At 33.4% G+C, this 27,056-nt stretch overlaps 2 protein-coding genes across 4 annotated transcripts; one reads left to right on the top strand and one right to left on the bottom strand.

The window, feature by feature from the left end:
* Positions 1 to 975: 975 nt before the first annotated feature.
* On the bottom strand, positions 976 to 5,560 carry LOC129949612 (rab3 GTPase-activating protein non-catalytic subunit). The gene is made up of 7 exons (XM_056061177.1): positions 5,346 to 5,560; positions 3,244 to 5,278; positions 2,967 to 3,183; positions 2,794 to 2,909; positions 1,723 to 2,731; positions 1,470 to 1,667; positions 976 to 1,399 (listed from the first exon to the last, which is right to left on the bottom strand). Exons 1-7 carry the CDS (start codon positions 5,419 to 5,421, stop codon positions 1,226 to 1,228), a joined length of 3,825 nt encoding a protein of 1,274 aa, XP_055917152.1. The 5' UTR covers positions 5,422 to 5,560; the 3' UTR covers positions 976 to 1,225.
* A 10,232-nt stretch (positions 5,561 to 15,792) lies between these two features.
* Positions 15,793 to 26,589, top strand: LOC129951470 (short-chain dehydrogenase/reductase family 16C member 6). 3 transcript variants are annotated; one of them, XM_056063620.1, is made up of 6 exons: positions 15,793 to 15,920; positions 16,868 to 16,958; positions 25,052 to 25,205; positions 25,372 to 25,526; positions 25,692 to 26,052; positions 26,134 to 26,589. In XM_056063620.1, the coding sequence occupies exons 2-6, from the start codon at positions 16,936 to 16,938 to the stop codon at positions 26,389 to 26,391; spliced, it is 951 nt and encodes a 316-aa protein (XP_055919595.1). In that variant the 5' UTR covers positions 15,793 to 15,920; positions 16,868 to 16,935; the 3' UTR covers positions 26,392 to 26,589. The 3 variants fall into 3 exon arrangements, with proteins under 3 accessions (XP_055919595.1, XP_055919597.1, XP_055919596.1); XM_056063622.1 differs by having other exon boundaries at positions 15,883 to 15,901; XM_056063621.1 differs by lacking the exon at positions 15,793 to 15,920 and adding an exon at positions 15,999 to 16,256.
* Positions 26,590 to 27,056: the final 467 nt, after the last annotated feature.

Below are 27,056 nucleotides of genomic sequence, written 5' to 3'. Positions count from 1 at the left end.
CCGGCTTCTACTTTCTTTAGTGTCGAGTAATTTTGGCCGTATTGTTCTCTAAAGAGTCGGTTCGAAACATATGATTTCAGTATTTTGTAGGACTACTGGACAGTTTGTATAAGCGGTTGCAAGATACTAGCTGCTGGGGCGGGAATTCCGCTGGTACTCTGGCAAGCCCGGCTGCTTTGTTGTTTTTGAGGAGATTAATAGCTGTTTCAATTTCCGCTACTGAAAGGGGGTTCGATGTCAATACCCCTGCAGGATCTGCGCATCTTGTTAAGTTGGGGAACTTCAGCACAAAAGTGATCCTTCCACCTTCGAAGTTGATCTTCAATTGATACCAATAGTGTCCCATCCACATCCATTACAGGATGATTGTTGTTGCTTTTTTTCCCGACAACTTCTTTGGCTATTTGGTACAATTTTTGGATATCTCCTCTTCTTGCAGCGTTTTCAGCATTATCAGCGAGTCTATCTATCCTCACCCTCCTGTTACGTCTCACACAACGATAGACCATCTTGTTTGCAATCCAATATTCGTTTTGCAATTCAGCCTTTCGTTGAGCGTCTGTCTCGGAGTTTATTTGCAGCTTCAACGATTTACGAAGCTCGATTTTTTCCGAGGTGTCTTGGGATATCCAAGAGTCACTAACTCTCTTACGCCTAGGTACAGTCTCGGATCCAGCCTCCATAAAAACACTTTTAATTTCACCCCACATCTCGTCAACATCTCAGTCAACACTCACATTTAATGACGAAGCTCTGTAGTTAAGGGTGTTGATATAGCTACGACTTATGTTGGGATGACTTAAAGCACTCGTATTGAATTTTGGATTTCTTGATGACAGCATCTACTTTGTTTTGACCTCATTAACCGCTTACGCCATTTTTGTTGCCTTTTCCTCCCAATACTCACATAAGCCTCATTTACATAGCGCTGAAAGAGAGTTACCCTCGAATGACCAAGATTTAAAGAAAAACTAATTAGACTAAAAAACAATAAAATATATTTTTGTTGTTGATTCTTTGAACATTTATTTGTGGCAAAACTCAAGATGTTGGAATTGGATTTTCATTATCCTCACTTGCCACAATTCACAAAACATATATCACATGCTATACAAACTGATAAAATATTTCAATATGCTTTCATTCTTATTTCTAGAAAAATGAGAAAACAAAAATTAGGAAAAGAAGAACATAGAAAAACGATTAAAAACACAGATTAGTTGGCCTATTCCTGTAGAACACTACAAGCGTCGAACATTTGACCAGCTATGTGCAAATATTTACTCTCTTTCTTTGACAAACATTCATAGGCAACGGTAGTTAGTTTGGTCAATGAAATCAGATCAATTTCGTCTGGAGACGTAGCTGTTATCTGAATGCCACTTGACTTGTTCTCGTTCTAGAAAAATATACATACATTTGTTTTTAAAGAATCAAGTCTGGGGATAGTAGACGCCTCCGACACTTACTAAATTGTCGAGATAATGAAGCAGTTGTTGGCCAACGGATGCGATCTTTGAGAACCGCTCACCAGAAGTCTTGGCAAAGAGATTCATTCGACGTCCGGCGATTTCAAGAAGCAGCTTACCCATTTCCATGTCGTCAACCATGTCGCGTAGGAGATCATTCGCATAGGAGTCCCAACCGTGGGCATACATTTCAACAATCTAACAACGAAAGTGTTGCAAATCCACAATTAATAGAGAGGGGAGGAGAACCTACCTGATGTCGCTTGATCCCAGTTCTCTCGAGTTTCCACAACTCGGCCAGTTCGTAGACCTTCTCCATCCAACAAGTGTGCTCCACCACATATAATTGCTCGAGATCTTCTCTTATCAGATCCATCGAAGCGGTCACCACTCGACAAAGGAACTCCTCCCGATGCTTCTGCAGAACCATATCTGCCTCGGGCAACACGTACGGCAGTTCCTTATTCACTTCAGCGAAAAATGTCTTATTTGCCATGGCATCGAACAGAGTTGTGATGGGCTTCGAATACTTCATCTGGAAGAAGACAATGAACTGCAGAACTCGACAGAGTTCGATGTGGAGCTGGAGGATCTCCTGAATTGCGTGATTCCGCTGCAAGGCGATATAGTGCAGCGGCAATTGACCATCAGATAGAATTTCCTCAAATTTCAGCTCCCTCTTGCGATGACTCATGGAAATATCAAAGTGCATAAGAAATTCTAAGCAAAGATCAAGGAAATCCCCGACAAAACTCGAACAAATTCCGACTTCTTGGAGACAGGTCTTGTCATCCGGAATGCGTCCGGCTTTCTGAATCATTTTCATTGTCGATTGCAGGGGATACTTGATGGTGGCATTCCAGATCATGCAGCACATGCCGTGCTTCAGGGCGTAGTCGGATTCTTTGAAAGTGCCCAAGCATATGAGACTAGCTCTCATGTGGTCAAGACTTTGCAGTTCTTTACTCCAGTGGACCATGTATTCCCACGACATCATACTCAAAATAACACCAGATTCCAGACTGAAGGGGAAATGACGCCGTAGCACTTGTAAGCGCCTCGGCACTGGTTCCTCATCTTGATCAGCGGCAGAAGGATCACGCTCGAGAATTTTTGTCGGATGGATTCGAGAGTACAAAAGCCACTTGGTTGCCAAATCGGATACAACTCCTTTGCCTTTGGTAACTATGGCTTTTAAGCTGCAGTCTGGGCTTTCGTAAGGCAGTTCGGTCATTGTTGGATCCAAGCTGAGCATGGGTGATCTTTAAATTGGAACAAAACAAAAATTAATACCTCCTCAAAAAAGTGTGCCTCTCTCTCTTACTCTAAGATTGCTCCTAAGACAGCGATATCATCGAGTTTTCCAATGAGTAGAGACCATTGGGCTTCGTCCTGCGAGATTTGTTCCCATACTTCCTCGTCGCCTTCTTCACATGATCCCTAAAAAAACACCAAATTATTACATTCATAAAAGGAACACATCGAAGAGTTCCTCACATCATTTTGCGAGCGTCTTATAGTTTTGGCAACAGTTCGACAAACGATTGCCACCATCAGACTGAGGGAACGTGGACTTTCCAGAAGCAATTCTCGTACGGCTTGCCACCACGGGCAGATTGAATTGTAGGAAAAGCTTTTGACTTTATCCCCTGCTAGATCGCAAATTGCACTAACGATGGTTCCAAGATGCATCATGTCGTTAATGATTTCCTCCCTGGAATGCAAACGACTCTATAATACCGCCTTGGAAATGATAGAAAATTGAGAAACAAACCTGGAGGTATAGGTGAAGGTCTTCTCAAGCCAGAAATTCAATGCCAAGACAATTAGATCTTCGCTAGAGATTGCAGCAGCTCGAGCAGATTCCTTGAAATGTTGTTCACAGAAGCGGCCCTTGAAGCAATTCCTAAAAAGATTCTCACTTATGCTTCCAAGCAAATTGCTCTTGTCCGGGTTGAGTTGGGGTATGCCGTCGTTTGATTTGAACACTCTCAGGTATTCCACGAACTCTCCGTCTTGTTGGTGTTTTACCTGGAAAGTTACTTTCGATTGGGTGGCTTGTGCGTTGGATGTGGGCCGGTCGGCCAAGAGTTCCATTATCTGCTCAATTGTTTCCAAATCGTTGTCGGAGAGGGAAAGTGTCTCATAGGTTTTTTCTTCTTCTTTCTTTGGAGGATTCTTCATGGCAATGTAAAATTCCGTGAGTCTTCGATAGAATTCCAGGAGTTGTTCGAGTTTTTCATTCGATTCCGAAGTGAAGGAAATCACCACAGCGGAGAAGAACTCTGGTGGCATTTTCTTGTTTTTGGCCATCATCTCCAGACACTGCAGGCGAACTTCGTCTGTTTGGAAGTCACAACAAATCTCTCTGACTGTCTCGAGATTGCAGGTATCAGGATCTTCCCGTAGAATAGTTTTCAGCCGTCGAACCAAGTGAATGTCTCTGGAGGTTTTGGAGTTTTCTTCGCGCAACGCAAAGTGGAATGGAATAGTTATCTCCTTGAGACTCTGGTCAGATGGATCGAGAAATAGACATGAGTTGAGAGTTGCTTTGCATTTGGCTCCGGTGACAACTCCCATCAGACCATGGGTCATGTACGCTAACTGTCCATTTTTGCTGACTGTGAAAGCGGCTACTTTGGGCCCATTTTGCATGCCCCAGATCTCGAGACATCCCATTCCGCGAGCGTAGATAATAAGGAAAAGGGCTCTTCTGCGATCACTTTTGTCGCCCTTGAGCGTTTTTTCCTTCACCTTGACAAAGGCACATTGGGCGTCACGGTAGCCCTTCCAAACACGAAGAGCCACCCCTCGCCGGCAATCTACGAGAATAACACGGTCCAGGTTATCAGCTATGACGGCTAGTTGATTGCCAGGAGCAATCCAAATACTGAAACCATCTCGTTTGCCATCGTAAATCCTACTCCCAGAACGCATTGAAGTCTCCTTCCCAACTGGCTGCTCCTCAGGTGTCTTTGGAGCTGGCTTCGAACTGAAAAATCCTCCGAGGACATTTTTATAGACCATTCCAAGGACATCCTTGGCCACATCACCAACAGATATAGTTCGATAGCCCTCCTCGGCGTAGTACAGTCCCAGATATGGTTCTGTTCCAACTCCCAGCACGAGTGAACTCTGTGCAGGAAAGTCACCAACTTTAGCATACAGTCCCGAACTCAGACTCTGTTGGACGATGTGGTCAAATGTTCCAGTTCTAATTGGCCCCGCCACAACTGTGTCATTGATGACACATTCTCGGTCTTTGGGATACTTGAATTTCTGATATGGAATCATTTCTGGAGTCTCAAAGTCGCTGAAATATTTGGCGCCATAGGCGGGCTCGGCATTGTGACCGAGATTATTCTTCTTGCTGACAAGAAATGGGAAGATATCATCGCCTTTGAATATACAAACCCCAATGTCGTAGAGAATATAGAGAAGTGATTCTTCTGAGTCACGTTTGTAAAGTGATTTGATGCCGTAGACAGCGCTGTCGTGGCATTGCTGCGAAAACAATTTGTTGCCAGTTTCTGTGTAAAAATTCACATACCCCGAAGAGAGTCCCACTGCCACACAAGTCCATTCGGCGCCTGAGCTCACATTCTTTCCGTACATAGGCAAGCAGATCACCGAGGTTATGATTTCATTGGGATTGACAATCTCGCCAGACCAACTTGGTGCGAAGGTGGCGAGTTGGCTTTTGTTGTCCCACTGAGATGACAGAAGAGCCAATTTTTCACCCAGAGCCAGAGCAATTAGTTCGCTGGTTGGGGATATGGCGTATTGGACAGCATTTAACCAGTTTTCATCTATTTGTTTTTTATAATAATGTTGTTTTTATTTGCTGGAAGTTTTAAGGAGAATGTGTTGACTTACCGTGAGACAAACCAAAGAATTCCTGAACTTTGTGGAGATCTTTGATGCTGGCGAATGTTTTCACCTCACATGCCATTTTTTAGGCGATTGAAATTCTAGATTTTTATATGATTTGGCAATTTCTAGAGAAAGAAACATAAATTTAATTCTTGAGTTTTTCTTTTATTCAAATTGGGTAAAAAATTTCGTTGTAAACACCACAAAGAAAATAAAGATTATGTCAATTTTGACATTTCAACAGCTGTGTTTGAAAATCTCCTTAGCTTATGGTGACGCCATCTGTGTATGGTTCTATTGAATGGCGATTTATAAGACTTTGAATGCACTTCATTTTAAAGCAAATAAATTTATTTTTGCTAGTAACGGTTTTTGGTAAGGAATTTTAAACAGCCAATATATTTCAAAGCCTTTCAAAATTGTAAAAGGGTTGTCTAAGGCTAAGTTCAGATGATTGTCAGATCTTACAAATGGTCAGTTTGGCATCTTAGAATTCTGAAAATTTTGTTCAGTCAATTTGACAGCACAAATAAATTTATAAGCAATCGGCAGAGCAAACCGATGAGCAGAATAAATTCAGATGCCTCTGATATATGTACATATATAATTATATGAAATATACTTGATCTCTGAACTGTCATTTTCGTTTAAATCACTAAAAAATAAGTGAAGTAGGCTATTGCTCGATTGCTAGATCATTTTTTTTTTTTTATTTTCTTGAGCACTGATATTTTTGTTGACAGTTTTGTGACTGTCAGTAAACAGGAGTGGTATCAGTTTAAACGTCAAAATATGATTCTCAAAATATGTGTATTCAAATATGACTATTAAAGAGTTCTCCGTCAAGGTATGGTGATGCAACTCGGTTGGATTCAAATTAATTGAAGAATTCTAGGTGTTGAAAATAATATTTCGAAATAAATTCCTACCCGTTTTCTGCTGTTTTTATGAAAGACGTTGTTGGTCTGAGAGCCAACGTCCAAACTGTTTGTTAACTGAAACAAACTTTTATGTTTTCAAGTTACAAAATCCTTTATTAAAATATAAATTTATTAAAATAGAAAGTATATAAGTCAAGTTTTTTTATATCAGGTACTTACATCTGCCAATATCATTACTTAATTCGAAAAAAAACTAAAAATGACAAAACCGGAAAAAGTTAAATTTTAAGCATGTGGTTGGATTGACATTTAGTATATTAAGAAAGTGGATAAGCAGGAGATGAGATAATCCAGGGTGGATATAATAATTTTAACGTATAGGTTTACACCTGACATCTGCTAACAGACTTAAAGATAACAGCTACAAATTTGCAGTCTTGTTTGGAAGCCTCATTTTAAACAATATCACATTTTTATTTTGACAGCTATTTATCTGTCACTATCACCAGAATTTACTATTCTTTCTCAGATAAAAATCGATTAAGCCTTTCATTTTGCATTTTGCATTTCCTTTCTTCATTTTTAAATTATGCTATTGCAAAATATTGACAATTGGCTGTGCAACGGTTTGGCATCCAGGTTTGTGCTTAGCTTTAATTTGTTAAATATAATGGATACATAAATGTTGGAAAATTTTTCAAATTTGCTGTCAAATTTTAGATTTAGCAAATAAGTATATGAAACAAAATTTAAATGCGTTAAGTGGAACAACTTTCATTGCATAGAATTTATTTACTTAAAAAAAATCAATTAAAAAATGTGAATAATTTATATAATGATCAAGATATTCGTATATTTTAAAATTTATCAAAATGTTCTCTATTTAAATAGACATACATACTTCTTTGGTTCTTTGGTATTCAACTTATATTTGACAGTTCTCAAATAATTCTCACTTATTCACAGTCATCTGCCAAAAAATGGGCTTTGGGCTAAGTTCAGTGAACATATTATTTTTTTAAGCGAACTTTTTATCACTTTTAACAAACTTAGAACAGATCGAGACATTATACATTTTATTTGTGTCCAATTTTGCATTTTGGTGCAAATCCCGGATACATTTTTACTCTCTTGTCAAACCTAGAATGTCAAAATTAATGTGTTTTACCATCTAAATATTTAATCCGTATTTTAATAAGAAATCGGATGAAAAAGAAATCCCCACAAAAGTTAGAAATTTGGTATATTATTTATGAATAAGGTTTTGTTTTTTGACAACTGTCAGTTGGACATTACTTAGAATACTTTTGTTACAATAAGACTACAAAAGCATAAAGTGTAAATTAACATGAAAATTGTCAAAAACTTTAATAAAACGTCATTTTTATATGTCATTTCTAAACTAAGCAAAAGATTTCCACTTGAAATGTCACCAAGGTCTAAAAGTTATTGTGTGTTGCATAAACATAGTTTTTAATTTTCCATCGATATGATGGACCTAGGCTACAGTACAACGTAAAACAAAATTATATGCATACACGGCTTAATGTTAATCACAGTTTTGACCCAGTTACTAATGAGTAATTATATAAGTGACAGATCTCTGACCTGTTTGTGTGAGGCTTCGCACACAAACTGCATGACTTTTTTAAAAGGTACAATATCTTGTTCTATCGACTATACAACTACGTACGAGTACTATAGAAAAATTCATAATATTTTGTACTAAAACTAAACCTACACAACATTTCAATGGAAAATAACCACGTTTACCTTGTTCTTCTTTGAGGTTGGTCTTTGTCTTCTTGTTATGCTGCTGCTGCTTCTGTTGCTTGCACTGCCGATCTGAGTAATTGAATATGCTTGAGGAATGAAAGTACCAGTGCCCGAATAAAAAATTTACATGTCATGTTTGCTGCAAGCGAAGTTATTCGCCTCTCTGACAGTTTAAATATTATGTCGGGTGGTCATCTGAAGGACAAAAGCCCTTGAAAGTCATTCTTCACAATCATATTATCAACCATCTACAATAACAACCTCTACACCATTCCTACGATTGTGCGTCTTGACGCATATTGGCTTTTAATGCAAAACGTGACAACACGGTTAAAAAAGTCCAAAGGCGTGACAGCAGGAAGTATAAGGCCTCTGCTTGTTTCGCCCTAGAAATGGTCTTGAACCTCGCCGAGGCACGTTCGTCGATTAATTTTATTGCCTATACGCTTATATGGCTATATCACTTCCATTCGCTTGGTTATTGTGCATCTTAATGCGGTGCATCAGAATCTCAATAACAAAGACAAAGGCTTTCGCACAGTAAAGTTTCAAGTTAGTACAAAAAGATCATGATAAAGACTTAAGAGGAAAAGAAATAAGATGCGTCAGGTTTGTCGTCTACACTAGATTACTTTGAAAAAGAGTGTAAATGAACGCACCCAATTGGATGTGAAGCCAACCAAACAGTCCATCGACAGCAGAGAGACCACGACCACACGTCGTCGTTCAAAGCATGAACTTGAACTTAAAAGTTGTTTAATATAATCGAGCTTGTTTGCTGTTAATTTGTTTTCCTTTCTTTGTTTTCTTCTTCCTCTTTCTTCTTTAATATTCATCGCTTCTATTCAACATGTTGGTTATTGTACTTTGTTTTGATTTGTTTTTCTGAATGTATGGAAACATAATGACCTTGAAAAATTCGTCAACTCGGCTTGAATAGTTTATAAACATTATGCCGGGCCACTTTTCTATGAGCCATAAGCTATTACCATTCGATATATGATTTGGGTCAAGCTCATATGAGAGTATCAGCGGTTTGTATAATTATTTAATTTTGTTTGGATTTATTTAAATTGATAGTTGAACGCTTAAGTCAATTCGTCATCATAATATTGAAGCTTTTAAAGGTGTTTGATCTTCGAATACAAATTTGTGATGCTGATGAATTGTTTGCAAACAAAAATTGACTTTGTTACATAATCGACCAATGTCATGGAGTTTCGAGAAGGTATTGTTTTGGGTGAACGTGATGTGTACGTGACTTTATGACAACAATAGAATCTATACTAATTAAGCTAAGTAACGACGACTGTCACATTTTTAAATATTTTTAGATCTGTCATAAATTTCTAACAATCAGACCGTGTCAACTTATAATTTGGTGTGACAACTTCATTGCCAGCTGACATTTGAAATTGTAAGATGTCGTTGTTTATGACATTTGACAATTACTGGCGATTTTTTTATCGTCGTATTGTAGTTAAAGTTCTGGTTGGGCGCACAAACCAATCAGATATCCATCTGACACTTAATTATTAGACTTTGTGGACAAATCTATCAGTCGTCAATTTTTCATTGCCATCAGCTTTTGTCAATCCAACAATTGCAATTAAACTCTGAGAATCCATAAAAGAAACTGTTTAATCTTTCAGAGATTATTTTACATTATAGTATTTGCTTATTATTTTAGAATTTTTGAAAACTGAACCCAACCCTCGAAGATCTTTTAGTGTCAAACTTAAAAACGATTATTCATGCAAAGTCATTATTTGCCATTTATTAGCATTAACCAAAGTAGGCGTTAGTCTGTGAGTAATGTCACTGTGTAGTGCTCATTTTGAAACCATGACCTTTCCAAATCAATTAAAATAAAAAGAAACCTATTTATCCACATATCAATGTTCTCAACAGACACATAACCAAGGTTATAGTAAGTTAAAAAATAAAAGTCATTAAAAATATTATCGAGTATGACCACGACGGACGGTGACGTTTGAACATGACCATAATTACAACGAGAACGCATTATAAACGAATGATATGTATACTATACTGTACCGAGATGTCATTGTCATTTACTCTGGCTTATTCTATTAAACTTAAAAAGAGGTTTACGAATGGACGTTGCCTTGATATAAGTTAGTTACGTGTACCTTACCTACCGAAGGTATTTGAATAAATCTCACTATTTCATAATTCTGGCTTATTATGTGTGTTCTAGAAGCAAAAGAACAAGCTTATTAAGCATTAGCATACACGTGGACTTGATGGAAAATTAGGTATAATTAATAACATATTACAAGGAACACAAGAAATTATTGACATGATTGTAAAGCTATACGGTTTGAGAATTTAAAGGTGATTAAACATAAATTAAGTTGTCATCTACTTGATAGAGTTTTATTTATGTCAATTGGACATTGATGGAATAGGTATATAATGACAGTCAGCAGTAACATGAGTTTTTATTAAAGATAAAGTGCATTGGTTATAACTTACCTTTCGACAAGCAAAATACATATTATTATCTATCTGAAATTTCTCACATTTAAAACGTCAAATACGTTTAACAAAAAAGAGGATGAGATGCGACCCACAATGATAACTTCAAATCCCATCCGTCGATTTGTCTTGCTTAAAAGTTTGTCTATACATATGTACTCGTATCAATTTTTACCAAATTCGCGTACTATTTTTTGTAGATTTTATTTTTTATGAAAAAACGGAAATTTTCTGTGAAATAAAATAAGTTTGAAGCCAATATTTCAAATTTTTAAAAAGATATTTGAGTCGAAAATCAAATTTTATCAACTTATGTTAAATTTTGTTTAGGTTTTTAATTTTTTCTACAAAAACTGTTGATTCGATTTTTTTCAAAATTTTACTTTATGTTAAGAACAATATTTTTTTTAAAAGATAAAAGTATTTTAAAGCCAATATCTACAATTTTTGAAAAGATATTTGAGTCCAAAATCAATTTTTACCAACTTTTATACATTTTTTTTTAGGTTTTTATTTTTTGTAAAAAAACTGTCAATTTGATTTTTCTCAAAATGTGTCCTAATGTTGAAAACAATACTTCCTATAAGCAAAAATTAGTTAGAAGCTATTATCTCAAATTTTTGAAAAGATATTTGAGTCGAAAATCATTTTTTACCAACTTTTGTTAATTTTTTTTCGTTTTTTAATTTGCTGTAAAAGAACTGTCAATTCGATTTTTTCAAAATTTTACTGAATCTTGACAACAATATTTTTTGAAAGATAAAAGTAAATTAAAGCCAATATCTCACAGGTTTGAAAAGATATTTGATTCGAAAATCAATTCGATTTTTTTCTACATTTTTCAGAATGTTGAAAACAATATTTCTTACAAGACAAAATAAGTTTGAAGTCTAAATTTCAAGTTTTTGAAAAGATATTTGAATCGATATTCAATTTTTACCAACTTTGAGTAATGTTTTTTTTAGATTTGTATTTTTTATAAAAAAAACTGTCAATTCAATTTTTCTCAAAATTTTATCAGATGTCAAGTCTCTAGCGTTTTCGGTGCGTAAGATGTTTAGGGTTAACCAAAATGTTCACCTTTTTTTCAAACTTCTATGGTAAAAAAAATACCAACGCAATTTTCTTGAGAGAAAACTTAAAAAAAAAACTCTTGATGATGCTTAAGATTATCATTAAAAAAATTACTAATAAGTATGCTTGTCAAAACAGCAAAGCAAAACATTTTTGAAAATATTGTTCTCCATCCAAAACTTATTACCTTAAGGCTGTGTTTAGGTGGAATTCTCAAACTTATTAATTGTCAAAGTTGGGTTTGAGTAAACTTTTTAATGTGTGAGTTCCTTTTAAAAAAAGTAAAATTTTAACCACCATACGAGTACATTTTGTCACCACGCCAATTTCAAAATAGAACCGTGGTAGAAAATTTCAAAACCAATTCACACACGGCCTTCCTACACGCGAAAATTATTGCAATGAGTTTAACATTAGGTTAAGATCTGTATGATCAATAATGTCGATCAATTCTTTAGACTTTTCATATATGTACATATATTTCAAACATAAAACCAGACAAAAGGTTGTTAAATATGCACACGTTTTTTTATAGTTGTAAAGTTATTTAAACAATTATTGTATACATTCAAAGTAAAATAAAACAATTAAAAGAAGTTGAGAATAATATTGACGATGACATTTGTTTCCATTATTGTGAACTTTTAATTTTTAACTACTTAAGGTAAGAAAACAGATAAGCCAATCATTGAACACTCATCATTTAATTCAAAAATCCAAAACCACATTAAACGTGTATAAATTTATCAAAAGTCGATCAAATTTAAAAATACACTACGGAAGCATAAACTAAAGTGATAGACTTAAGATATGACCTTGAATTTGATGCCTACATGAATTGGAATTCACATTATGAACCTAACCTAATCTTTAGGGGTCATAGCTCTTTCATTTTCGTTTATGTATATTGCATGCGTTCAGACAAATATAAAAATTGTTTTCTGATTAAATTTGCATCCGAACTTGGTCAAACAACTCGAGCTGCTAACCAATATCTTCGACCAACATAAAAAATTATAAATATTTCTCTTTCCTTATTATATGTATGTTATGCCACAGTAACTTCAGCATGTATAGAATAGGGTTGCCATGTGCTGAAATAGCGCGATAGTTGAATTTAAAAACATTTGTAGCCCAAAATCTGGAGCAGAAAAAATAGCTCAAATAATAGCCCAACTTTAATACAAAAACAAATTTGATATAATTAATTAGATTTGATTTTTATTTTTAAAAGGCTAAAAATAATGTATAGACTATTCATAAAAATTGATATTTACACAGTTAACATTATAAGCTTTAAAAAAGCAGTCTATTGACGTTTTTCTTTTTTGGCTCTGAAAAGGTCTCTGAGTGAGACCCCTGAGCGCCAAACTGTCATTCGCAATTGTCTGAAAAACTTACAATTCAATTTTGTGTTTACCTGAAGTAGACTTTTAACATTTAAAATTTTTTAAATTAGAAAAAAATAAGCTCTAAACTAGCACTGATGAAAAAGTTTTGTGATCTGTCAAAATTTGAGCTAACAAAATAGACACATTGTTTTTGACAGTTCTGTGAGTTCAAAGAGAAAATCGCCATCTCATTCTCGTGACAGCCAAAATAATCACATTGGAAAATTGTCTGGCTATCTATTATTATTATTATTTTTTATTTTATTAAAAAATGCTTTAGAAAAAGTATTTGCTTAAGAATAAGGACCTGGCTGTCTGCCTTTCTGCCTGAAATAACATTTCATTTTAGTAATTAATTCAAATAAATAAAGAATAAAAAGAAAAGTAACTGGTTTTGTACAATATTAAATCAAATACTTTTATATATTAATTAAATTCACATATTAATTAAGTTTACAATTTCAATATTTGTTGAGATTTAACATAACAATTAATAGAATGTCAATTTTACAATGATTTAAAACACAAAAATATACCAATTTTTAAATGATTTGAAGCATAAATAAATAAATACCAATTTTTAAGTGACTTGAAACCCGAATATATAAAAATAAATAATAATGATCCTTTAAATTGTAAAAGCTGGTTAAACGAACAACATTTAAGTTAGAAAAGAGTTTCGAAAAGCTAGGGCATGTTTGCAATAATTATATAAAGTATTCCATCCTAGAACTCCGTTTAAAATTTCGTACAACCGACTTGAAGAAAGAAAGAATTGTTGGAAATATAAACTCCGGATTTCCTTTTCCTGCAGTATTGGGCAAATTGCAATTTGTATCAGGTCAGCTCGATGAGGCAAAGATCTTAAGTTAAAGAGCTCAACACATGCTTTAAATATATGGCTTATAGCTTCGACCGAAAATTTGTTGCTGAAATAGTTTGTTTCCGATGTCAATTGGTGCTCGAGATTCCTGTATGTATTCCTTGATGTTGTTGTAGCCGCTCTGCCTAGGTACTGACTATAAGTTTTCTCATCTATTTAGCCGTGAGCTCTGCAAACAATCCTCGCCATTCATCAGCATTTGACTCCATTATAGATAGATTATCTTCATGTGATAGGACTATCTCATTCCAATCCTTAAATGGGGAGGCATTAGTTTGTAATAATCTTATCAAAATAGATTTGTGAAGATTTCTTCCGCTTCTTTTCATAACTCTTATTAGATATTCATAGTTGGCTTGAAGATTTTGAGTGAATAGAGGAATTATAGCAGATTCGACATCGATGGCGTAGTTCGGGGTTGAGTGGGGCAATCTGAATAAGCGCTTAAAAATATATCTTTGCATTTTTTCAAATAACTCGAAGAATAAATATCCAAACACCTGCACACCGTAGCACATACATGTCTTTACGGTTGTCTGGAAGACGCGGTATTTTGACACCAGATCGATTTCCTGATTAGCGAAGAACTTGGGCCACATTCCGCTCAAAGCCAGTTTAGCATCACTCCTTTTTAGTTCTGCGGGTTTCGAAAAAATTGCGTAATTAAAATTCCTAGGTACTTAAACTCTTTTACAACTTCAATGGCTACATTATTAAGAGACCTGCTTTCTTCGTGACGCCTCCTTCTTTGATATGCTTCAAAAATAATGACTTTTGTTTTACTTATGTATATTGATAAGTACCTAAGCCCCACTGCTCGCAAAAGGTATAAAGTTTGTTGATTTCCAACTGGAGGGTGAAGGGGTTGTCAGCGAGTAAGACTAAGTCATCAGCATAGAGTATTCCTCCAAGTAGTATATCACAAATGTCATCAATATCAACAAAAATTTTCGGGAAATTCCCAGCGTTGAAAGCTTGAATATCAAAGCCTGTCTGTTGACCTTGTCAAAAGCTGCTTTGAAGTTTACGAAACAGCTGTATAATTTCTTCTTTTTTTTCAATCGACTTCTTGGCAATACTGCTAAGCGCGAATATATGATCCATTGTTGAGAAGCCCGGACGGAATCCAGCTTGAAACATGCTAAGTAGATTTCTGTCCTCGATGCATTTGGTAAGTCTGTCATAAAAAATGTACGTACAAATCTTACTTAAGGTGTTTAGCATACAAATTTCTCTGTAATTTTCTGGCAGGGTTTTTTCTCCACTCTTATGTATATCACCCAGAATTGGAGAATTGGAATTGGGCTACTTTTAGCTCAATTATTTTCTGTACTATAAATTTTGATGCATAAATTTAATAATTAAATAGAAAATTTTGAATTTACATCAGTTAGTTGAGCGTAGGAAAATAGCATCTAACATAAGATTTGGGCTACTTATAGCTCAATTATTATTGGACTGTAATTTGATAACAAAAGTTGTGTTTATACCATTTATTTGTGCGAAAGATTATATCGCCAAAAATTAGAATTGGGCTACTCAACTTATAGTTCAATTATAATTGGACTGTCATACTGAAATCTTTGACGCATAAGTTTAATAAAATTAGATACAGAATGCTGTGCTTAAATGAATTACTTGTGCCACGTAAAATATCGCAAGGGATAAAATTTGAGCTACGTTAAATGATTTAAATCGTTTTTGTGTGAAAAAGACTAACACCTTAAGATTAAACTTGCAGGTTATCTATAGCCCAATTATTATTGCGCTATCATACGTCAATTTAAAAAAAAAATTGCTCAATTTCAGATAAATAGCCCAATCTGGCAAGCCTAGTATATCACAAAAAAAAAACATACATACCTAAATACTCTTTTGTGGAGCTACTAAATGTAGATAACTTATTCAAACTCAAGTTAAAGCTAACAAATTGATATGATGCCAGATCAGTTGTTAACAACCGCAGTTCGCAATCGGACGTATTTTTCCGGTAACTTTTCGAACAAAAACAAAGAATAGCAAACAAATAAAAGAATTTATATATTTATACGAGTACGCAACGCAGTTCAAAGTAAACAACAGCAAAATTTGAAACAAATTATACCTCCCACATTATTTCGAAAAATTGCGATCATATAATTAGCTATAAGCGTTCATTTCTGACACTCTTAGTTCAGTCAGTCTGCTTAAAGTTAATTCACATTCCCATTAGTTACATTACAACAGAGATACTTTAACTTAACTTAGTCTGTTAGTCTGATTTTTGTAACTGCAGCTTGAACAAGTTTAAACTTCCGCGGTTTTTAAGCGTTTCAAGTTTCAATTTCAATTTCGATTTCAATTTTTATTTGTTATTTTTTGTTTTGCCCAACAAGTTAATTCGACATAGCTTAGTTAATTAGACTTGGTATAGATATTTTTATTATAAAGTTGTGCATTGCATAGATACTTTATGAACGTATATAGATTGAAAAACAAAGTTGTAATAAAATAAAAAGATACAAAACTAGTTCTTGGATTTCCTCCACATTAAATTTTGTGTGCTTACTGCAACCGCTTCGTGTATTTCTGATTATATTGAATATTATTTTTAGTTTTTTCCTTTCGGTTGGCACGGTGCGGTGGTGGTGGCGCGTCGGCGGTTTGTGACTCTTGAGAGCAGCTCCTATATAGTGCGGCAAGTTGTATCTTTTTAGTTTGTTGCAAAAATACTCGTAGATACAACACTGCTCTGCACATAGCTAGAGCTGTGGTTATTGGATTTTTGCACATAAATACCAAACGGTTCGGTTGGTTGTTGCATTATTCAAAGTGACGTAACATTTTAGCAGCTTGATAGATACTTTTATTTTTATTTTAAAGTCTAATCTTAAAGTCGGTCTAACTATATTGAGGAAAAGTGAAATCGAAAGTGACGCATTGAACGCTATCGTCGTCGCCGCGTCGTCGTGTCGTGTCGTTTTGTCGGATAACTTACTTCCTTTTATAGTTAATTTTTTAAATTTTATTTTTTTTTAGAATTTGTTGAGTGTTTTTTGAAGAAAATATTTATTTAAAACAAATAAACAAATAATAAATCAACCAAAATGATTGAAACTGAAATTATTGAGTGAGTATTTTGTGTTTTTTTAATTTTTATTAATTCAAATTGTATTTGTTTTGTTTTTATTCGTTGCAATTAGATTTTAAAAATAAATTTTTGAAAATTTAAAAGTCATAAATAACCTCTTTCTAAAATTTTTTTTAGAAAATTGAAAATATTAAAACGTCCAGTTTTATTTGATCGAAATTTTAACGACTATCTAGTTGTAAGAAAATCATCAATGTTTATGAAAGCTAAACGTCAAACATGTAGAACTTTTATATTTCTAAGTTGACAGAATCGATTCTCTCTAAATCTAAATACTGTCAATATTTAGATTTTACAATATTTAGATCAGTCAGTGTTCTGACAGAAGCTGTCAATGCGCTGACACTAGCTAAATATTCTTCATAGAACAATTAACTGTTCACACGGTTGTCAGATTTTGTTTTGAAGTCTGTTAATTTCATTATCATAAATGGTAAGCTAATATGTCGAACAGAAGATTTATTATAATTATTTTCTTAAGAAGTTATGTTATTAATATCTGGCAGAAAATTTCATAGTTTGGTTATTTTTAAAATATGAATTTTGACGGCTATGAGTTACATAGTATTAGTATTTTATTAATCATGATTAGCTAATATTGTAAGAACATAAATTCTTATTTATAATATAGCTTTAAAGTGTACAGCAGCTATGGCATTTTGTATCACAATAAATATAAGTTTAAATGTTAAAACATCAAATTACAAAAAGAAAGAAAGACAATAATAATAACAAAAATATTAATACGAGTAAGAATAGGTACTTATACAATTTTATAAAAAGATGAATTTAAAAAATGTATTATTAATTGTTTTAATTGTAATTAATTGCTAAGGTACAGTTTTAATTCATTTTTTAATTTCTTTGCGCAATTTAAACTTCTTATTTCACGTGGTAACGAATTCCACATTGGTGAGGAGTGTACAAAAAACTGGCGTTCAGATGTCGCACAACAAAAACGCGGGACCAAAACTTGAGCGGAACGATTTGAGTTTAGAAATCTTATCTCATTATAAAGGTATTCAGGTTGTCGGGTTTGAAGAATATCAGAGAAAAAAGTTAAAGTTCGATATTTGAGAAAATTTGTAAATTTCATTCCGAGAAATTGAATCACGTAATTGGATATTCGATCAAAACGTCTAAGTCCATAAACATAACGAACAGCACAGTTAAAGACGACACTAAGTTTTCTTTTGCTTTCGAAGTCAAGTTTGCAGAAAATTTCGCAACCGTAAGTGATTAAAGGCAGAAACAACGTTTTTATTAAAAGAACTCTGATTTTTATTGGAATTAAATATTGAGATGGCCAAAGCATACGAAGGACACTATAACACTTACCCACAGTTCTTTTGATATGGTCCTCCCAAGTCAGGGTCATATTGAACAAAACACCAAGGTTTACAGCTTTGTCGACATACATGATGGCATTTTCTTTGAGAGCAACATGAGGAAAATATGACACATCCATCTTATTCCTAGCGATGACGACGCATTTCGATTTTATCGGGTTAAGTAGCAAGCAATTTTCAATTGATCATTGATCCATTCTTTTTAAATCTTCATTAATACATGCAAAGTAGTGTTCAATCATCCCTAAGGGACAACTTAGGTAGAGCTGAGTGTCGTCGGCATACATGCGAATGGAACAATTTTTTACAATACTAGGCAACTCGTTCACATACATTGAAAAGAACAAGGGGCCTAGTATTGACCCTTGTGGAACACCATTCGCAACAGGTAAGAAGATCGATTTTTGTTGATTATGTTCAACCGTCTGTTCACGTTCTGTTAAATAAGAAAACAATAGATCGACTGCAGAGGAGGAAAAATTAAAATAATTTGAGAGCTTAAGGCAAAGAATGTTGTGATTTACCATGTCGAAGGCCTTAGAGAAATCGAGAAGAATTAGGAAAGTAACGTTGTCCATATCAACTGCTTTTCTAATATCCTCAGAAACACTTAACAAGGCAGTCAAGCAGCTATTTTTCTTTCGAAAGCCAGATTGTCTTGAGGTCAATAAGTCAAACCGTGATAGAAACTCGTTTATTTGCTTTTGAAGTATTCTCTCGAAAACTTTCGACAAAAAAGGCAATATAGATATAGGTCTAAACTCATCACCTTTGGAATTTTTTGGTATAGAAATAACCTTTGCTTTTTTCCATAGAGAAGGGAACTCACGTGTTCTTAAAATGGAGTTAAAAATGAGTGTGATGAATGGTAGCAAGGTAGGGAGAACAATTTTTAAAAACTTAGGGTGCATCATATCGAGTCCTACTGCGTTAGATTTTATCGATAGAAGGGCCTCAACTACATCCTCCGGGGTAATGGGAGAGAAGTCGAAAAGGGGTGTATTAGGCCTAGCATTTGATAAATTATTCTCCGATATGTAGCTCAAATTCAGAACTCGCCATTCACCGAAACATCAGTTTTTTGATCATTTCGAAAGAAATAAGCCACAAACGGTGGCGTGCTAACCACACCAAACACTTAAATTTAATGGAAGTTAGGTCTTTGCTTCATATACGGTCTTTTTGCTTACTGACCATTGCTAAACTTATTTCTTCTCAAACTGATTTAACAAAATTTTCAAATTTATTTAGAAGAGTTGTTCTAACGGTTAGCGCTTTTTCAAGTTGACATTTCACATTGACCTCGTTGAACTTCATTTTGATGTCTCATAATTGCATCTTCTTCTTTCTTGAAGAAATAAAAGAGACAGGAGAAAGAGGCTGGTAATTTTATTTTAATTTTAAGAAAATTAGTACGAACGAGATGAAATGTCTAAATGAGTTGCCCAAAAGAGTCAAATAATTGACAAAATTGTCAGTTGCCTGAAACAACTACCACGGATGATATCAAACATCGCCTTACAATGACGTTTCTAGAAATATTGCCACAGTTGACTTTCGGTGCACACGATTGTAAGACAATTTAAGGGTTTATACGATTAAATTTATTTAACAATTAAATTTAATCCTATGTACTTATCTTAAGTTATAACTGTAATAAAGAAAAGGTGGCTTTTGACTTATTTCTGGACATATCTCTGGATTAAAGTTCTAAGGATTAAATTGTAATGCTTATAATAACCATTCATATAAAATGTCTAAATGATGTGATTAAGTTTTCAATGAAAATATTTCGTGGACAAAGAACTTTAAATTTTAAGAATCGACTGACTAAAACTTCAAGAAGCTTATGGTGGGTTGACACTTAAACCAAGAAAAAATATATATTTACGACACTTCCTTATCTGTTAAGAGCATCCGGAAAGAAGAATTTTATAGACAAAACAGAACCACTCCTTATAAAGTATTTATTGTAAAGATTTCAACCTTCACTTATTTCAGAATGTTTAGCAAATTTGGTATTGTACCTATTAAGCCATAATAACAAAGAAGGTTAAAAAATACGTTTTGTTTAAAACTGGTTTAATTTAAATAAAAAAAAAATAATAGTTCTTTCTTGTTCTATAATATGGAGTTAAGTGCCATGCAAGCCAATTTTGTCCATTTTTAAGTAAGAGTGGGATTAAACCATAAAAAGAAATACATTATTTTATTATTTTATGTACAAGTTAAAATGACATACAAATTCATAATAATGATTCTTGTTTTTAATATTTTCCATATATTGAATCAAACTTCAATTTCGTATGCAAATTAAATATGGAAAATAATTATTATTTTTAAAACAGTGTCAATATTGTCAAAACACTTATACTTCAGTTCTATACTGGCTAATTAATTGGTATTGCAAATATCAGTTAAAGGCTGATATGAATTATAATGCTGTTTAAGTCATTATTCCCCTTTTATAATCTTAATTTTTCATCAAATTATCACTATAATTTCTGATATTCCCTACCTTTAGGTTTGTTTGTTTTGTTTTGTTTTTCACGAACTGTCACATTTGTATCATAGACTGAAACGTCTATGATACAAATGGAATGGTTATTAATCTTAATTTATATACTTAACACTTGTCAACAATAAATATTGACATTTTAGTTTATACTTTCTGTCACACTTTCAGCTGGGACATTTTTACGTTCACATCAAACTTTTGTTTTGTTTTTATATTTGCAAATCATTGGTTACCATAACCTTAACCTTAACTATCCTATAGGCCATTTAAACTTCCTTTTTTAAACATGGTTGGTCACAAATAGTTCAACTCAAGGATATATTTGAACCATGAGTTTCCCGGTAACATTGAAAATCGTTAGCATTTTTTAAATTTCAGTTTATACATGCGTGTGTATGTAATTAAAAATACATGTTTAATTTTTGTTTTTTTTTTTTAACTCAATGATCAGTAGCATTTTGTCAAAGTTTATCACGTGCTAATGTTTTGATTGCTTATTTAAACGTCATTCATTGTCGTTACTACTATCGACGACGTTACTCGTCGTTGTCGTTATAGACGCGCCGGCTACAATCACACACGAAGTTGAACTTGAATTATGTCCGAACGACCTTCTTTGGCTAGTTCAATGTTTACCATGAATAAATAATTAACACCTACGTGATAATTTCATTTCTACGATATTTTAAATAGACAGTTTTTCAAATGACAGTAATGAAGACTGAAGAGTTTTTATTTCTATCAAAATGTATGTTTACGAATTTGCTTTACTATGACATGGGTTGTTAATGGTTTGATTACATATCATCATCTATTGAATGAAGTGTTTATTTACTTTTTTTGTTGAATTAATTTATTATGTTAGCACAGTGAGGCCTTGAGAAAAAAAAGAGCGGTCTAAAGCAGATTTAAGAAGCCATAATCGATTTCGATGTTAGGAGTTATTTCATTTTTCATAGTTAGGTACTAAATATTGGGTCACATATTTTTAAGAATTTTTTTGAACTCCACCGAGTGACGTCTATCATTTTGACATCTCATTCCAATAAAAGCTTAGTAAAGCATACACTGTCACATCAGACAGAACTCTGTCAACAAGCGGACAAATGCGAAATCTATCAAATATTATTTGCCTACCGAAACATACATGAGGGTCGTTGTTGAAGAAGCTGATGCGTACTCGTCCTCAACTATTACCAATCTTGCCAATTCTGTTGTAATATCTAAAGCATAAACGGAGCTGCTGTAGATGTCAAACTCACCAGCTGCGCCATCGCGGTCATTTTCTCATAGTGTCTTCACCAAAAGGAACCTACTCTGACGCTGTGTTTTACGGCAAATAGTATCGGTTTTATTTTAGTGTAAAACCGACATAAAATATATTGTTTCACACGGTTGTTTGATTTTGTTTCAAAGTCTTACAATTTAATTGTCAAATATAGCGAGTTTGATTTTGCGTCCGTTCAAAAGATTTATTTTATATGACAGTTATGACAGATTTTGTCCCAAAGACCACACAGCAGATTTATTGTAAATGGCAGTTAAGATAATGTCAGAAATGTTCAACAACGTCATCCGGAAATTTCAAACGTTCGATAACAAAGATTTATGACAATGCTATCACACAGTAGTTAAATATTAGAAATAATCTGTCAATTGTCTGTAGGTACTTAAACTAAATTTTAACTAATCAATATTTATATATTTCACACGGTGCCTCTTTTTCTCATTATTATACAAAAAACACTAAATAATATTTGACTGATCTGTCAATTATCTGTACTTAGAATAAAATTTGATTTATATTCATATATTTAACACTGCGCATATTTTTCTCATCATTGAACAAAAGCGCTTGTCTAGTGTAAACACAAGCAATAATAATTATAAATAAGTGTCGTTTTAATAGTCACTCTGTCTTTTAATTTGCGTTAGTGTTTCTTTTTTATTCATTTATTAACAGCTGATGTTTTTAAACTTCAAAAATTGTAAGACACGTGCTAAATGTTTATCAATCTTATGATACTTTTCTCAAATTCCTAAAAATAGATTTAGATACAAACTTTTTTGGAACTTTAATCATCAGTGCCATATTTTGAACGATTGAGTAAAATGGTTGAAAAGTTAAAATATTAAAATGACTACTTTTAACCTAGAAATTAATTTGTCGGTTAAACAAACAAACCTAAATCTGAGTTATTTGGATATGACTTAGATTTTGGTTTGTTTGTTTGTTATATGTCATATGGATACGACTCAGATTTAGGTTTGTTTATTTAAGTTTTGTTCTAGAACTGTCACCATTGAGACGTGTTCAGATGCATATATTTTAGTAAAAGGTAATTTGTGTTTTGTTGGCATACTTATCAAACAATACAATTTTGTTCTTAAAGCTTCAAAAATTTAGATAAAAAAAATAGTAACAAAATGTCAGAAATGTTCTGTCATATGATAATAGACCAGGAAACCCAGCAACATTCTTCACTTGAGATGCTTTAATTTTTTTAAATAAGTACATTAAACAAGTATTCTAAAAGTTTAAGAATTGTTATGCAGTGCGAGTACAAAATGTATATCAAATCAAATTAACATACAACAAATTTTATTTGTCTGTTAAATTTACATAACGTTCATTTCAGCAAAATATTGTGAAAACACAATACAATAAAATCTAAATCAACTTCTTGCTCATTAGTATTCGCTAAATAAATTGTTTATCGAGAAATAAAAAACCATATGACATCAGATAATTATGTTCTTTATCAAATTAAAGATTCAATTCCATCAGTACAAAAAAAACTTCATCTTAAAGGTGCAGCTGGAGACTATGGCTTAATGTTCATTCCCTTACCAATCCCATTATGGTGTTAATGTAATAATTATAAATTAGCAAGATTATTATGAATACTAATTTGAGATCAATTAATTTTCTGTACTCATATTTGATATTGAACGTGTACTTACGACTTAGAGTACATTACTTCTTTATAAAAGTATTTTATGCGTAGTCAGAATTACAATCGTAATATCTTACCTATGAGTTGCTAGCTTCTAAAAATTTCGTTTTAGGCGTAGATAAATATTTAAATGAATGACAAAGAAAAAACAAACACATAAAATTTAAATATTTTGTTGTACAACCTTCATTGACATTTGTGGAAAATATATACCAACGACCGACCGGCCGGCTTCAATTCGCCTAACCTTTATCGATATACGTGTTAACTGTCGTTTTTCAGTACAAGGTGGTAATTAAGCTTTATACGCCTATTATTATTGTTAAGTTCTGTTTGCTTTTGTGCTGTCTATAGATTTGCTTTCAATAGAATTGTCAATAAAAACAATCTACATATGCATATGAATGCGATTGTTTTTTAAGTAAGTTTTCATAATGAGTACACACATCATCTTTTGGAGTTCAAATAGATAAAGATTGTGAGGCTGCATAAAAAAGTAGAAAATAAATATTAAACAAACCCTTTGAACTTTGGACATTCTGCAGTTAGAAAAATACTACAGTTAATGCATTCAATTGAAACTCTACTAGAACAACCAAGTGGTTTTTAGTAAAACTTTTGGGTTTCTGACATTTCTTTCCAATTGACAGATCATTTTCTTAAATCTACATATGTTTGTTTGCTTTGTTTAATTTTGCTTTAGGAACTGTCATTCCTTAGACGTGTTCAGATGCACTCATTTAAATAAAAGATTATTAATACTGTACTAGTTGGCAAGGAATACAAACTTTGGGATAGCTTTGATAACTATTTAGAAAACTGCTAACATATTAATGGTTAAATAAGCTCTTTCCAATATATTGATCAAAATAGTATGCCAATGTTATTTTTAACTTGACATTTCTTAATTTTTTTTTGGTAAGAATTCAAATCAGTTAAATAGGGTAATATTTTTTTAGATTAGTGAAAGTTGAGAATGTCAAACTTTAATGACAACTCTGTTCAGTTCAGTTTGTTTAACGTTTTCGAATTAACGGAAAAATGAAAATGTTCAATTTCAACAAGTCTCAAAAAATGACTTAACTATTCTTTCAGAGGTTGTTTTTTGTGTGACATTTATTACACTTTTAAAATAGTTGTAACTTTAGTATTTTTAAATATTTCTATTTATAAATATATTTATATTATATATATTAAAAATATTGATTTATAAAAAAATGATGTATGAATTTCCTTTTTTGATTTTAGATCTCGGCAAATCGGATCTCGGTTATACAATGTCCTTGTGGATCTATTTGAATTTACAGTCTTGCTTGTTCGCATTCTTCTCGAAGTGTTCATTTCTACTGTCCAGCAATTTACCAGAAAAGAACAAAAGGACGTGAGTGGAGAAATCATCGTGGTAAGTGGGATAGATTCACTTCACTTCAATTCAAATAAAACAAAAGACCAATGCCATTCGTTCAATACTAATCCTATATTCACATCCTTTTTCTCTCTCTTTCTATTTATCTTTGTCTTTGTCTATCTATCTGTATCTTATTTTGATTTGCATATTCGAATTCCAGATTACAGGAACTGGACATGGAATCGGTAGAGAACTGGCATTGCAATATACAGATCTGGGTGCAACAGTGGTCTGTGTGGACATCAACGAGAGTGGCAATCAACAGACAGTGTCCGATTGCAATCGTTTGCAACGAGGAGCCGCCCAAGCATACACGTACGATTACTGTTTCAATAGCCACAATCAATAGTAGTTGGCAAAATGTTCCTTCATTCATATTCATTGAATTGCTCGCTCCTCAACCTTTTCATTTTCATTTCATTTTCATTTTTGGGGACTTGCTGTTGCTGTTGCTGCTACTGGTGCTCCTTTTGCATACAGATGTGATGTGTCCAATCGAGAAAAGGTCCTTGAACTGGCAACTAAAATTAAAATTGAAGTTGGCCCTGTAACGATGTTGGTGAACAATGCCGGTATAATGCCCACCCGTCCCCTGGATAAACAAACACCTGAGGAGATTCGCAAAACCTTCGATATCAATGTGCTATCGCAATTCTGGACTCTGGAGGCCTTCCTCCCCCATATGCGAGAACAGAATCGTGGTCACATTGTGAGCATCTCGTCGATTGCCGGAGTGATAGGACTTTCAAATTTAGTACCATACTGTGCATCGAAATTTGCTGTTCGTGGTCTGATGGAGGCTCTGCAAGAGGAGCTCCGAGAAGGACCGCACAAGAATTTGGTAATCCATATATATACATATAGAATTTTAAGCAATTGAAGGTCCTTTTGATGTTCTTATATGGCTTGTTATATGTTACAGATTAAAACCACAACGATATATCCGTATATGACCAATACGGGATTGTGCAAGAATCCCAAAGTGAAGTTCCCAAAAATCCTGGGCTTATTGGATCCAAAGCAAGTGGCCAGTGCAATTGTGGTGGCGCAACGAACTGATGTGGCGGAAGCAACTATTCCACGTGGACTTTTGTATCTGAATAATGTTTGCAGAAATCTGCCAAGGAGTTGTGCTGAATTGCTTAAGGATTATGTGGACAGTGGTGTTTATTCTGATTAATTTAAGGACATTATTTATAGTATTTAGTGTTGATTTGAATTGTAGGTGATATAAATGTATAAATACAAAAGTATGATTTAGATATAGCCAGATGCTTAAGCTTAGCTCAGTAAGGAACTTTTATTTTTAAGGTGAAATGTTTTGTATGCATACGAAAATAAGCTTACACAAGAAATAAAACAAATAGAAAACATTTAAGTGAGTTTATCATTCATCGAAAGGGCTGTCAAAAATAACTTTTTTAAATTGATGAACTTAAAATATTTGACAGCTCCCTTAAGTAATTATCAATTGACAATTTTTACCCAAAATATCAAAATGGGTTCCTTCAAAAGAGTCCAGTGTCAACTTTCGGCTGTTCACAAAAAGTAGACAACCGATTTGAAGGATTGAAATTATCCCAGCTGATTTGGATCGAACACTAAAATTAGGTATCCGGATATTCTATCTTTCTGAGATTGAAAGAAGCCGTTGTATCTATTTTCTGGTAACTCATTTGACGTTTAAAGGTTACATCTTTTTTCCATTTGACAGATAAAAAGAAACAGGAGAGTAATGCAGATATTTTGAAACCAAATGAAAACGAATTGGAGCGAGATAGAATGACCAAATGTCAAAATGAATCCCTTCAAGATAATCTAATGTAAACATCATCTTAGTAGTAG

This window comes from Eupeodes corollae, chromosome 3 (assembly GCF_945859685.1).
Source record: "Eupeodes corollae chromosome 3, idEupCoro1.1, whole genome shotgun sequence".
Lineage (NCBI taxonomy): Eukaryota > Metazoa > Arthropoda > Insecta > Diptera > Syrphidae > Eupeodes > Eupeodes corollae.
This window is presented reverse-complemented; position numbering and strand designations above follow the sequence as displayed.